General features: G+C 38.4%; 1 protein-coding gene across 7 annotated transcripts in view; it reads left to right on the top strand.

Moving 5' to 3' along the window:
- The window catches only part of Dock3 (dedicator of cytokinesis 3), a 389,362-nt gene that overhangs the window by 44,516 nt on the left and 329,294 nt on the right, over positions 1 to 15,552 (top strand). For all 7 annotated transcript variants that reach the window (XM_085689689.2, XM_085689687.2, XM_085689686.2 and 4 more), the window contains exon 2: positions 1,282 to 1,365. In XM_085689689.2, the coding sequence (XP_085545815.1) occupies positions 1,282 to 1,365 (84 nt within the window). The remainder of the gene's footprint in view (positions 1 to 1,281; positions 1,366 to 15,552) is intronic.

Raw genomic sequence — 15,552 nt, 5'->3', positions numbered from 1 at the left:
ACCATTCTTTCTACAGATGTAAATACTGAGTTTAATAGTGCAGCAACCAGAGTCCTTAAGTTCAGTATCTTTTTGTGAATTACATTGGTTTTTCTCTTTTTCCCCAACAGCTGCCAACATTTAGCCTGTCTGCTCTATTTATCTTTTTTTCTTGGACTCAAAGCAAGGATCATATTCCTAGACCAATGAGCCAGTTTATTTCTCTTTTCTCAAATTCTAACATGGTCCTTGAGTTTCCTTCTGAGTCCATTTCCAAATTCTCCCACCAACAAGAATAAGAGCCACTCATCGTCTTCTATTTTGTGAAAGAAAAATTTGACTGGGCCAGGCTTTGGCCTTTTACTTTTTCCAGCTAGAGATTCTTGGGGAGGTCCATTGTTGACCTTTGAGTTGTCTCATAGAATGAGGGATACATGTGTCTCTTTAGACTAGCTTCATCAATGTCTGGCTTATTACACCTCTGCATGCTGAGTGCCTAAATGATAAGTGGTGTCACATATCTAGTCCTGTTTATTTAGTCAGGCAGTGGTACTTTGTTTTATGCCTTTGGTAGCAGTTTTATGTTTCCCTAATTATTTGTGATCTTTTTGGATTTGGCCTGAATTTGAAGAAAGAAGTATTTTTCCTTCAATCTTTACATGTTTGCTGTGATAGCAAACACTATCAGTCTCTCTGTCTAGAGAGTTTAGGTCGATCACCTGGGATGTTCTGCCAGTGGCCTTAATGACAGAGTTCTTAGATGGCCTGGTCTTTGCTTTCGCTAGCATGTGGGTGGTAGATTTTTTTATTTTTTTATTTTTAGGGTTTGGAGGGTCGTGAGGGCTGGTATGGAAGTTGGCTCAGCTTGTCGTCTACAATATTGTTCAGCAGCTAACCTGTCATTGTAGATTTTGAGTTCCATCCATAGAGTCAGTTCTGATACTGGGCCTGAATTCTTGGTCTGCAGGTTGGCCATTCTGTTAACCAGGATTACTAACATGTTTGCTCGGAGAGGGTATGTGAATATAGGTCAATCTGGGGGACAGGAAGAGTCATTATACATGAAATGTTTTTATTTAAGAGCACATGCACACCACTCAGGAATAATAATTTTGCCACAATGTATATAATTTTCTGGCTTGTTTAATGATACTGCCTTTTGCAATATATTGACCATTACACATTAAACAGAAATTATTGAATAATGGAGCATTTATATTGAACATTCAGTGCTTAATTCAGTGACTCTGACCATAAGTATTTTAATAATACTAACTGATATATTTATCTTTGCTTTTCTAGTGATATGCAGCTTTCGAGGTTCTGTCCCTCAAGGACTGGTCTTAGAAATAGGAGAAACAGTTCAAATTCTTGAAAAGTGTGAAGGTAAGTGTGGTCCTATAAAACACATAAATAGTGATCAATTATGAAAGTGTTGCAATTATGCTGATAGATTTTTTTAGAAGTCTTTGTGAAACCATTATTAACCATATTAAATACTGTTATGAAATCTTCCCTAAAGGTTAAGTTTTTAGTTTTAATGAAGTAACAGACATTTGTGGCCATCAGAATACTAATATTACATATAATGTCCAATGATTATTTTAGATTTATTACAAATCTACTTATACTTAACTGTATTTGAGTGAATTGTAAATTGGTTCGTTTTTGTTTTTCTGTCAAATAGACTAGATATTTTTAGCTGTATAAAGGCTAAATACATGCTTTTCTTACTTAGGGTTTTTATTACTGTGAAGAGACACCATGACCATGGTAACTCTTATAAAGGAAACATTTAATAGTTTCCAGAAGTTCACTCTGAAACTATTAGTTTCAGAGGTTTAGTCCATTATCATCATAGTGGGGAGCTTGGTGGCATGCAGGCAGACATAGTGCTGGAGTAGTAACTGAGATTACTACATCTTGCAGACAATAGGAAATCAACTGAGACACTGGGTGGTATCCTGAGCATGGGAAAAACACAGGCTTTCTTTTTCGTTCTTTTCCTTCTCTCTCTCTCTCTCTCTCTCTTGATGCTTGTGAAAGGATAAATCAAAAAACAAAATATAGTTTTTTAAAAAAATAAGAAAAGAAAAATATTAGATCTAAATTAAATGTAACACTCCAAGATATATGGACTAGAGTAGAGAAAGTTATAAGAGGGAACTTTATAGTTATTAAAATATCCACATTAACAAAGAAACAAAACATCAACTAAATGCATTCTCAAGGTCTTAAAAAAAACAAGAACCTGGAATAAACACAAGAAAAAAAATAATAGAGGGCTGAAGAGCTTGGTCTGTAGTTAAGAGTGCTTACTGCTCTTGCAGGAGATCTAAGTCAAATTTCTTTATCTATGTCTCTCTCTATATGACAGTATATGATAAGGTTCATGCAAGATGAGACTTGCCCCGAGTTAGATGAATTTTCTCAGTTAGATTCAGAATGTGATTTAGTGGCAGTGTCCCTGCCTAACACATTCTAGACATTTGGGTTTCATCCCTAGCACTATTCAGAAGAAAATAAGCAGTGATAACCACATTGTAAGAACAAACAAGATAGAGTAATAGCTAATTTAAAATAAAAGCTCCTACATACCAATAAGAATAGCAAAGAAAGGATAAAATAAATAATGAGGTATGATTGAACATCCTTTGGATATATGCCCAAGTGTGGTATTGCTGGGTCCTGAAGTAGAATGGTTCCCAATTTTCTGAAAATGCCATATTGATTTCCAAAGTGGCTATATAAGTTTTCACTCCCACCAGCAATGAGGGAGTGTTCCCCTTACTCTGCATTCCTCTCCAGCATAAGCTTTCATTAGCATTTTTGATCTTAACCATTCTGATAGGTGTAAGATGGTATCCCAGAGTTGTTTTGATTTGTATTTCCCTGATAGCTAAGGATATTGAACAGTTCTTTAAATGTCTTTTGGGCATTCAAGATTCTTCCGTTAAGAATTCTGTTTAAATCTGTACCCCATTTTTTTTTTAATGGGACTATTTGGTATTTTGATGTATAGTTTCTTAAGCTCTTTATAGATTTTGGATATCAGTCCTCTGTCAGATGTGGGATTAGTGAAGATCTTTTCCCATTATGTGGGCTGCCTTTTCGTCTTATGACAATGTTCTTTGCCTTACAGAAGCTTTTCAGTTTCCGGAGGTCCTATTTATTAATTGTTGCTTTCAGTGTCTGTGCTACTGGTGTTATATCCAGGAAGTAATCTGTGTCAATGTCAAGGATACTTTCTACTTTCTCTTCTGTCAGCTTCAGTGTAACTGGTTTTATGTTGAGGTCTTTGATCCACTTGGACTTGAGTTTTGTACAGGGCAATGGATATGATCATTTTGCATTTTTCTACATGTCGACATCTAGTTATGCCAGCACCATTTGTTGATGATACTTTCTTTTTTCTATTGTATATTTTTGACATCTTTGTCAAAAATCAGGTGTTGATAGGTGTGCAGATTTATGTCAATGTCTTCGATTCTATTCCATTAGTCCATGTGTCTGTTTTTATGCCAATACTAAACTTTTCTCATTATTATAGCTCTATAGTAGAGCTTGAAGTCAGGGATGGTGATACCTCCAGAAGTTCCTTTCTTGTACAGGATTGTTTTAGCTATCCTGGATTTTTTGTTTTTCCATATGAAGTTGAGTATTGTTTTTTTGGAGGTCTGTGATGAATTATATTGGGATTGCACTGAATCTGTAGATTGCTTTTGGTAAGATTGCCGTTTTCATTATGTTAATCCTACCTCCAAGAGCATGGGAGATCTCTTCATTTTGTGATGTCTTCTTCAATTTCTTTCTTCAAAGATTTAAAGTTCTTGTCATACAGGTTCTTTACTTGTTTGGTTAGCATTACTCCAAGATATTTTATGTTATTTGTAACTATTGTAAAGATGATGTTTCTCTGATTTCTTTCTCAGCTTGTTTATCATCTATATATAGAAGGCCTACTTTTTTTTTGATTAATCATATATCCTGCTACATTACTGAAGGTGTTTATCCGTTGTAGGAGTTACCTTGTAGAATTTTTGGGGTCCCTCATGTATGTTATCATGTCATCTGCAAATAGTGAAAGTTTGATTTTTTTCCCTTCCAATTTGTATCCTCTTGATCTCCTTTTATTGTCTTACTGCTCTAACTAGAACTTCAAGTTCTATATTGAATAGATATGGAGGGAGTGGACAAACTTGTCTTTTTCATGATTTTAATGGAATCACTTTGAGTTTCTCTCTATTTTAATGTTGACTGTTGACTCGCTGTTTGTTGCCTTTATTATCTTTAGGTATGTTCCCTGTATTCCTGATCTCTCCAAGACATTTATCATGAAGGGGTATTGAATTTTGTCTAAGGCTTTTTCATCATCTACGAAGATAATCATGTGTTTTTTTTCCCTTTCAGTTTGTTTATATGGCGGATTACATTGATGAATTTTCTTATGTTGAAGCATCCCTGAATCTCTGGGATGAGGCCTGCTTGGTTATGGTGGACAATTTTTCTGATGTGTTTTTGGATTTGGTTTGCCAGTATTTTAGTGAATATCTTTGTGTCAATGTTCACAAGGGAGATTAATCTGTAATTCTCTATCTTAGTTGTGTCTTTGTGTGGTTTGGGTATCAGAGTAATTGTAGCCTTGTGAAAAGAGTTTGGCAATGTTCTTTCTGTTTCTGTTGTGTGAAACAATATGAGGAGTGTTGGTATTAGATTTTTCTTTGACGCTCTTGTAGAATTCTACACTGAAACCATCTGACCCTGGGCTTTTTTTGGTTGGGAGACTTTTGATGACTGTTTTTATTTCCTTACTGGTTATAGATCTATTTAATTTGCTTATCTGGTCTTGATTTAATTTTGGTAAGTGATATTTATCCAGAAAATTGTCAGTTTCCTTCAAGTTTTCCAATTTTGTGGAGTACAGGTTTTCAAAATATGACCTAATGATTTTCTGTATTTCCTCCCTGTCTGTTGTTATGTCCCCCTTTTCATTTCTGATTTTGTTAATTTGTATGTTCTCTCTTTGCTTTTTGGATAAAGGCTTGTCTATTTTGTTGATTTTCTGAAAAACCAATTCTTTGTCTCATTTTTTTTGTATCATTTTCTTTGTTTCTATTTGTTGATTTTAGCCCTCAGTTGGATTATTTCCTGTCATCTAGTTCTCCTGGGTGACTTTTTGTTCTAGAGCTTTCCAGGTGTTCTGTTAATTCTCTAGTGTGGGATTTTTTTTCCAGCTTCTTTATGTACGCATTTAGTGCTACAGACTTTCCTCTTAGCACTGCTTTCATTGTGTTCCATAAGTTTGAATATGTTGTGCGGTCATTTTTATTTCATTGAATTTTAAGAAGTCTTTAATTTCTTTCTTCCTTGACCCCGTGGTGATTCATTTGGGCATTGCTCAGTTTTCAGGAGTTTGTGGGTTTTCTGTAATTAATGTTGTTGAATTCTAACTTTATGCCATGATGATTCAACAAGACACAGGGGGTTATTTCAGGTTTTTTTTTGTTTCTTTTTTGTTTGTTTGTTTGTTTGCTTTGTTACTGAATATGTGGTCTATTTTAGAGAAAGATCCATGAGGCGCTGAGAAGAAGGTATATTCTTTTGTGTTTGGGTTAAATGTTCTATAGATGTCTGTCAAGCCCATATGAGTAATAACATCTGTTAGTTTCTTTATTTCTGTGCTAAGTTTCTGTCAGCCAGACCTGTCCAGTGGTGAGAGTGCATGTTGAAGTCTCCCATTATTAGTGTGTGGGGCTTGATGTGTGATTAAGCTTTAGTAATGTTTCTTTTATGAATGAGGATGCTTTTCTATTTGGGGGCATATATTCATTATTGAGACTTGATCTTGAAGGATTTTTTCTTCTTCATCACTTTTGAGGAGAGGGTACCTGAGCTGGCCTTGGCCCATAACCATACTGATGAATATTTTGCATGTCACCACAGAACCTTCATATGGCGAAGGATGGAGATAGAGACAGAGACACATATTGGAACACTGGACTTAACTCCCTAGGTCCAAATGAGAAGCAGAGGAAGGGAGATCATGAACAAGGAAAGCAGAACCAGAGGGAACCTTCATCTGACGATGGATGGAGATAGAGAAGGAGACCCACATTGGAGCACTGGACTGAGCCCCCAAGGTCCAAATGAAGAGCAGTAGGAAGGAGAACATGAAAAAGGAAGTCTGGACCGCGAAGGGTGCATTCACCCACTGATACAAGGGGACTGATCTAATGAGAGCTCACCAAGGCCAGCTGGACTGGGACTGAACGAGCATGTGATCAAACCGGATTCTCTGAATGTGGCTGACATGGGGGCTGACTGAGAAGCCATTGACAATGGCACTGGCTCTTGTTTTGTTTCGTCTGCATGGACTGGCTTTTTGGGATCCTAGTCTGTTTGGATGCTCACCTTCCTGGACCTGGAGGGAGGGGGTAGGAACTTGGATTTGCCACAGGGCAGGAAACCCTGACTGCTCTTGGGAATGGTGAGGGAGGAGGAGAGGGAATGGGGGGAGTGGGAGGGTATTGAGAGGAGGGGAGGAAGTGGAAATTCTTCAAATAAATAAATAAGGAAAAAAAAAACAAGAAAAAGCAATCAAACAGGCAAACAGGTGGAAAAAAAACAGCTCAAGACTTGAAAATTGAAAATAGAAGCAATAAAGAAAACACAAACCAAAAGAAATCTGGAAATGGAAATTCTGGGTAAACTATCAGGAACTACAGAAGCATAAACAAGAGAATACAAAATATATAAGGAAGAATCTCTGACAGTGAAGATACAATAGAGGAAATAGATACATCAGTCAAAGAAAATGTTAAATCCAAAAAGAAAATACTAGAAGGAAAACTCCAATCTAAGGAAGTTAGCTACACCCACAAAAACACAGGAAATCGATAATCCCACACCTGAATTTTCTTCAGGTTCACCCTCCTATCCAGCTTCTCTAGGATCACGAATAATAGGCTCAAAGACCTTTAATTATGGCTAGAATCCACTTATGAGTGAATACATACCATATTCCTCTTTTTGGGTCTGGCTTACCTGACTCAGTAAAGCGTTTTCTTTTCTTTTTTTAATTATTTTTTTATTATTTTTTATTTTTAATTTTTTTTATTTTTTTATTTAATTTTTACTGGGAACCCCTCCAGAATCAAGTCTCTTGCTGGTGCGGGAGAATTGTCTGTATTCTGTCAATCATGTATTTTAATAAAACGCTGATTGGCCAGGCAGGAAGTATAGGTGGGTCAACCAGACAGGAAGTAGAGGCGGGGCAATGAGAATAGGATAAGGCTAGGGAGGAGGAAACTCCCTTAGCCACTCCTGCGCAGACCACTGGAGAGGAAACATGTAAGCTGCCCAGCTGGAAAAGGTACTGAGCCATTATGGCTAACATAGATAATGATAATGGATTAATATAAGTTACAAGGACTAATAATAAGCCTGACCTATTGGGCCAATCAGTTTATAATCTTAGGGAGTCTTGTGTGTGATTTTTTTTGGGGTTTGCCGGCTGTGGACTACCGGGCGGGACAAATACCCCAACAAGCCGGCCCTCATGTTACATCTTGCAAACCGTAAAATGGCTCCCTTAGCTGAGATATAAAGCTCCCTGCTCCCACAGCCATCCTTCCTCCATCCCCCCTCCCATTCCCCCAAGCCATCCCCAATCCTCCCCCTCTCCCCTCTTCCTGATCATCTTCCCTTACTACCACCCCCCACCCCCCCATGCACCCGAGTTTGCCTGACAGTCTTGCCTAGTTCTAATATCCAGGAGGATAATTATATGATTTTCTTCAGGTTCACCTTCTTATTTAGCTTCTCTAGGATCACAAATTCTAGACTCAAAGACCATTAACTATGGCTAGAAACCACTTATGAGTGAGTACATACCATATTCCTCTTTTTGTGTCTGGGTTACCTCACTCAGTAAAGCGTTTTCTATTTCCATCCATTTGCATGCAAAATTCAAGATGTCATTGTTTTTTACCGCTGAGTAAAACTCTAATGTATATATATGTTCCTCACCTTCTTTAACCATTCTTCTATTGAGGGGCACCTAGGTTGTTTCCATGTTCTAGCTATTACAAATAGTGCAGCTATGAACATAGTTGAACAAATACTTTTATAGTATGATAGGGCATCTCTTGGGTATATTCCCAAGAGTGGAATTGCTGGGTCCTGAGGGAGGTTGACTCCCAGTTTCCTGAGAAACCACCACACTGATTTCCACAGTGGCTTCACAAGTTTGCATTCCCAGCAACAATGGATGAGTGTTCCCCTCACTCCACATCCTCTCCAGCATAGGCTATCATTGGTGTTTTTGACTTTAGCTACTCTGACAGGTGTATGATGGTATCTCAAAGTTGTTTTGATTTGCATTTCCCTGATCGCTAAGGAGGTTGAGCATGACCTTAAGTGTCTTCTGGCCATTCGAAGTTCATCTGTTGTGAATTCTCTGTTCAGTTCAGTACCCCATTTTTTAATTGGGTTAATTAGAGTTTTAGTGTCTAGTTTCTTGAGTTCTTTGTATATTTTGGAGATCAGACCTTTGTCTGATGAGGGGTTGGTGAAGATCTTCTCCCAGTCAGAAGGCAGCCTTTTTGTCTTACTGACAGTGTCCTTTGCTTTACAGAAGCTTCTCAGTTTCAGTAGGTCCCATTTATTCATTGTTTCTCTTATTGTCTGTGCTACTGGGGTCCTACTTAGGAAGTGGCCTCCTGTGCCTATATCTTGTAGACTACTTCCCACTTTCTCTTCTATCAGGTTCAAAGTGGACAGATTGATGTTGATGTCTTTAATCCATTTGGACTTGAGTTTTGTGCATGGTGATAGATATGGATCTACTTTCATTCTTCTACAGGTTGACATCCAGTTATGCCAGCACCATTTGTTAAAGATGCTTTTGTTCTTCCATTGTATACCTTTAGCTCCCTTGTCGAAAATTAGGTGTTCATAGGTTTGTGGGTTAATATCCGGGTCTTCTATTCGATTCCATAGGTCGACTTCTCTGTTCTTATGCCAATATCAAGCTGTTTTCAATACTGTAGCTCTGTAATAAGAGTTTGAAGTCAGGAATGGTAATGCCTCTAGAAGTTCCTTTATTGTATAAGATTGTTTTGGCTATCCTGGGTTTTTTCTTTTGCCATATAAACTTGATTATTGTTCTCTCAAGGTCTGTGAAGAAGTTTGATGGGATTTTGATGGGGATTGCATTGAATCTATAGATGCTTTTGGTAGAATTGCCATTTTTACTATGTTGATTCTCCCAATCCAAGAGCAGGGGAGGTCTTTCCATTTTCTGGTATCCTCCTCAATTTCTTTCTTCAAAACCTTAAAGTTCTTGTCAAATAGATCTTTCACTTCCTTGGTTAGAGTAACCCCAAGATATTTTATGCTATTTGTGGCTATCATGAAAGGTGATGTTTCTCTGATTTCCCTCTCGGCTTCTTTATCCTTTGTGTATAGGAGGGCAACCGATTTTTGGAGTTGATCTTGTATCCTGCCACGTTACTAAAGGTGTTTATCAGCTGTCGGAGTTCTTTGGTAGAGTTTTTGGGGTCGCTTATGTACACTATCATATCGTCTGCAAATAACGAAAGTTTAATTTCATCCTTTCCAATTCGAATCCTTTTGATTCCCTTATGTTGTCTTATTGCTACTGTTAGAACTTCAAGCACTATATTGAAGAGGTATGGAAAGAGTGGACAGCCTTGTCTTGTTCCTGATTTTAGTGGAAAGGCTTTGAGTTTCTCTTCATTCAATTTTATGTTAGCTGTCAGCTTGCTGTAAATAACTTTTATTATATTTAGGTATGATCCTTGTATCCCCAGTGACTCCAACATCTTTATCATAAATGGGAGTTGAATTTTGTCAAATGCTTTTTCAGCATCCAATGAAATGATCATATGGTTTTTTTTCTTTCAGTTTATTTATATGATGGATTACATTGATAGATTTGCATATGTTGAACCAACCCTGCATCTCTGGGATGAAGTCTACTTGATCATAATGGATAATTTTTCTAATGTGTTCTTGGATTCGGTTTGCCAGAATTTTATTGAGAATTTTCGCGTCGATGTTCATGAGTGAGATTGGCCTGTAATTCTCTTTCTTGGTTGTGTCTTTGTGTGCTTTTGGTATTAGGGTAACTGTAGCTTCATAAAAGGAGTTTTTCAATGACTCTTCTGTTTCTATATTGTGGAATACATTTAGGAGTATAGGTATTAGCTCTTCCTGGAAGTTCTGGTAGAATTCTGCATTGAAACCATCTGGTCCTGGGCTTTTTTTGGTAGGGAGATTTTTGATAACAGCTTCTAATTCTTCGCGACTAACAGGTCTATTTAGATTGTTCACCTGGTCTTGGTTCAACTTTGGTATATGGTACTTATCTAAAAAAATGTCCATTTCTTTTACATTTTCCAACTTTGTGGCCCACAAACTTTCGTAGTAAGATCTAATGATTCTCTGAATTTCCTCTGTGTCTGTGGTTATGTCCCCTTTTTCATTTCTGATCTTATTAATTTGCATGTTCTCTCTCTGCCGTTTGATTAATTTGGATAGGGGTTTGTCAATCTTGTTGATTTTCTCCAAGAACCAGCTTTTTGATTCATTGATTCTTTGGATTGCTTTCTGTATTTCTATTTTGTTGATTTCAGCCCTCAGTTTGATTATTTCCAGTCTTCTACTCCTCCTGGGTGAATTAGCTTCTTTTTTTTCTTCAGCTTTCAAGTGTGCTGTTAAGTCTCCAATGTGTGCTTTCTCCGTTTTCTTTAATTGGGCACTTAGTGCTATGAACTTTCCTCTTAGCACTGCTTTCATAGTGTCCCATAGGTTTGAGTATGTTGTGTCTTTGTTTTCATTAAATTCAAGGAAGACTTTAATTTCTTTCTTTATTTCTTCCTCGACCCAGGGGTGATTCAGTCGTTCACTGTTCCGCTTCCATGAGTTTGTTGGCTTCCTGGGGGTAGCATTTTTGTTGAATTCTAACTTTAATCCATGGTGATCTGACAAGACACAGGTGGTTACTAATATTTTTTTATATCTGTGGAAATTTGCTTTGTTACTGAGTATGTGATCAATTTTCGAGAAGGTTCCATGAGCTGCAGAGAAGAAGGTATATTCTTTTGTATTTGGGTGAAATGTTCTATAGATGTCTGTTAAGTCCATTTGATTCATTACCTCCAGTAATTCTCTTATTTCTCTGTTAGGTTTCTGTCTGATTGACCTGACCATTGGTGAGAGAGGTGTGTTGAAGTCTCCTACTATTAGTGTGTGTGGTTTGATGACTGCCTTGAGTTCTAGAAGTGTTTCTTTTACATCAGTGGGTGTTTTTATATTAGGGGCATAGATATTCAGGATTGAGACTTCTTCCTGATGAATTGTTCCTGTTATGAGTATGAAATGTCCATCTTCGTCTCTTCTGATTGATTTTAGTTTGAAGTCAATTTTGTTAGAAATTAGAATGGCCACACATGCTTGTTTTGTAGGTCCGTTTACTTGTAAAACCGTTTTCCCAATCCTTTACTCTGAGTAGATGTCTGTCTTTGTGGTTGAGGTGTCTTTCTTATTTTATTATGTCCCAGATTTCTTGAATGTTTTGTGATGAGAATTTGTTGGATTTGCTGTTTTCTTTGGTCAGAGCGTTTATTTTCTCTATGGTGTCTTCATAATCTGAGATTCGTTCTTCTATCTCTTGTATTCTATTGGTTATGCTTGTTCCTGAAGTCTCTGTTTGTTTACCTAGATTTTCCATATCCAGCCGCCCCTCGGTTTGTGTTTTCTTCATTGCTTCCATTTCAGTTTTCAATTCTTGAACTGATTCCATTACCTGTTTGATTGTTTTTTCTTGGTTTCCCAGGGTATTATTTATGGATTTACTCATTTCTTCAAACTTTTTGTTATACTTCTCATCCATTTCTTTAATGGAGTTATTCATAGCCTGTTTAGGGGAATCTATTGTTTTCATAATGACACTTTTTTCTACTTCTTATGGAATCGGGTGTTCAAGTCCTTCTGTTGTAAGATTGCTGGGATCTGGTGTTTTCATGTTGTTTTTCAGATTGTTGGGGGAATTCTTGCCTTGGCGCCTGCCCATCTCTTCCTTCAAATGCTGTCCAATGGATCTTCTGGTACAGGATCAGTGCCCCTTGTTGGCCAGGAATCTTGCTGACAAAAGGCCTACCTTGCTGCAGGCAGGCTATTAAAACAAAGGAACTCCCTCCTGCCCAGTTGCACTCACTTCCCTGGCCCAGTGCTGAAAAAGGCTGAGCTGGGGGATTTTATGACCCCGAGGAAGGGAGGAAGAAGGGAAGGGGTTCCTTGGTGAAAGCTGGGATGGGATAGGAGGAGAGAGAGTGTAGCAGGGTGGAGTAACCCCTGCAGAACGACCATGGAGATAAGGGGTTGGGGGAATGTCTGTGCTCCATTGCTGTACTTCTGCCGTGGGTCAGGAGCACACTCACCCCTCTGATGGATCTTCTGCTACCTTCCTGTATGTTTTGTGTTACGAATTTGTTGGATTTGTTTTGTTCTTTGTGTTACGAATATGTTGGATTTGTTTTGTTCTTTAATCGGTGTGTTATTTCCTCTATAGTATCTTCCGTGTCTGTGATTCATTCTTCTATCTCTTGTATTCTGTTGGTAATACTTGTCTCTGCAGTTCCTGTTCGTTTACTCAAATTTTCCATATCCAGCCTTCCCTCGGTTTGTGTTTTCTTCATTACCTCCATTTTATTTTTCAAGTCTTGAACTGTTTCCCTTACCTGTTTGATTACTTTTTCTTGGTTTTCTTGGTTATCTTTGAGAGATTTATTCATTTCTTCTACCTTTTTGTCTGTTATCTCCATTTCTTTACAGTAGTCTTTCACTTCCTGTTTAAGTTCCTGTATCATTTTCGTATCGTTCCATTTAAAGTCAATTTCTTCTATTTCTTCTGAAGTAGGGTGTTCAATTCTTCTTGTTGCGTGATCCCTGGGTTCTGGTGATGTCATGTTGCCTTTCAGGTTGTTGGAGGAATTCTTGCATTGGCGCCTGCCAATCTCTTCCTTCAAATGCAGCCTGGAGAGTCTTGGTGTCTTGGTCCAACTTTTGCTGTGACTGACTGTGGGTGGATCTCCTTAGTGCAGGTGTAGGAACTATTCCCCGGTTGGCCTGTCTGAAAAGTTGTCCTCAGCACAGCGACAGAACTCTTGGAGGTCAAAGGATCCTGCAGACAAAAGGTTGAACTGAGAGGGGTGGGGAAGAGTTGTGTGCAGCGAAGAAGCTCCTGCAGCAGGAGCTGGAGGTGCTGTGCACCCTCCTCGGGCTGGGCGGGTGCACACTAACCCCTCTGTGTGGGTAGCCTCAGTGAAGGAGCAGGACCTGTTCCTACTTTATGCTTTTATACTGTCAACAAGATATAACAGTTATAGTGATTAAATTGCCCCCATGTTTTATATTGCTCTATTTATTTGCTTCCTTACATGTATGTGGCATACATGTGGGTGTCAGAGGACAACCTCTGGTATTGGTTCTTTGGTATCCAGAGCTTTGTTATATAACCAGGACTTAAGCTTTCAGGGCTCCACCTTTCTCTACTTCACATCTTGCCAGTGTTGTAAGTGTTAATAGTTCTAAAGGAAAAGGTATCCTGGTAGTCTGAGTCCAAGGATTACCTACAGCTTCAAAGGGGAAGATATCCTGGCAGTCAGAAGCCAAGAAATACCAGTAAGTGTTACATCTCTGAAAGGAAAAGGTATCCTGGTAGTTGGAAGCTGAGGATTACTTACAGCTTTGAAGGGATAGCTCCAACAGAAGTGTTACAGCTCTGTTCTGGTGACCCAGCAGAGTGTTAAAGTCCTTGCTCTGGGAAAGGTTTCCCTAGTGCAAGTGTAACAGCTCTGCAGGAGCAGGGGAGGATTTCCCCCATGAGGTTGTCACAGCTCTTCTCTGCTCCAGAGACATGTTACAGCTCTGCTCAGCTTCCCTGGAGTGTAACCTTTTGTTCCAGCAATGACAAGAACTGTTGCAGCCTGGCTCTGCTCCATCGAAAGTTGTTACATCTCTACTCTGCTGCACTCCAGCAAAAGAAAGTTGTTTCCAGCCAAAGAAAGTTGTTACCATAGACCTCACGAGATTTATTAGGAGGGAGGAATCCAGGAGAGTGGCTGCCTCTGGCAGGGTGGAAAAGGGTAGCCTTAAAATGAATAGGGCTTATATAGGATTTCTTAGGGGTGGAGCTCTACAAGGTGTAGATTTGCAGGGTTGAGGATTGGTAGGTTCTCAGTTCCTGAGTTTGTGGCAAGCTCAGAGATTAAGTGGATTTTGTGTTTAGGAATTGGTTGGTTTTCAATTTGCGAATTGGTTAGGGGCAGGGTGTGTTTCTTTGGCTCTAGTCTCAGGCCAGGATTTTCTTCCACTGGCCCTTTTTACCCTACAGCAGATACAAACCACCACATATGACCTTTTGAATAGGTTCTGGGCATATGAACTCAGATCCTCACACTTGTGAGGCGAGAGCTTTACTGACCAAGCCATCTTCTCAGTCCTCTCATCAGATATTTTTTTTTCTGTTTGTGTTTATTTTCTTTCACATTGATTAACCCTATCCAGTGCTTTTCCTTTATTTTCTCATTTGCTAAGTTCTGTCAGGCTCATTTTCTTTCTATCTTAAACATTTTCTTAGTGCAGGTTGACTGCTTTTCTTTTTAGCCTCTGCTTTTGTGACTCTCCTTTCAATTTGTTATTGTTTTTCTTAGGTGGAGAATTTTAGTTTGATAGATATTTGAACATTTTAGAGATTTTACATAATTGGGCTGGCAAGATGGGTCAGTGGATAAAAGTGCTTCTTATGCCAGCCTAAGGATCTGCATTCAATCCTTGGAAGGTATGTAAAGGGAGAAGGAAAGAACCAACCACCCAGAGTTGCCCTCTGATCTCCATGCACATGCTGTGAAACACATGCATCTATCCACCCACACATCAGATCCATAGAAACAATAATAAAAAATAAATTTTACTTAATTAATATTTGATTTGCACAGTTTCTGTTTAAAAGTCACTGGGTTGTTGTTTTCTCTTAAAGTGGCTCTACCCAGCCCTTTAGCCTCAGATTTGCTGCTTTTCTGGAGCCCTTCCATGGCTACCAGTTTATAAAACTGGTAGTCATAGGAATAGATTATATACAAAAATTTGGATTAACTGTAATTCACTGTTATTTTGGTAGACTTCAATTTCAACCTTATTATCTTAGTGGGATTACCATTTTTTTATGTGATATCCTCAGAGAAAAATATCGAGTGAATGGAGAAGCTCATTCCCATACAATTTCCTTTCTTATGGATTGTAGTGCCTCGAGTCCTCTCTGTGGTATTTGTGCTTGTCTTCTTTCATATTTTTCATGTACTTTTAAAAGTTTTTGTATTTTTTCAAAGTAGTTTACTAGAGAAGGAACCAGAAATTTCAAAAATTTATTTGTATTTGTTGTATACATGTGGAGGCCAGAAGTAGACATCTGGCATCTTCCTCAATTGTTCCTCCACCTGTTTTTGAGATCGTTTCTTACTGATCCTGAGCCCACTGACTTTGGGTAAG

The sequence above is a fragment of the Myodes glareolus genome, chromosome 4 (genome assembly GCF_982192425.1).
Source record: "Myodes glareolus chromosome 4, mMyoGla1.1, whole genome shotgun sequence".
NCBI lineage: Eukaryota > Metazoa > Chordata > Mammalia > Rodentia > Cricetidae > Myodes > Myodes glareolus.
The sequence above is the reverse complement of the archived record's forward strand: the minus strand, read 5'-3'. Positions and strand labels throughout refer to the sequence as shown.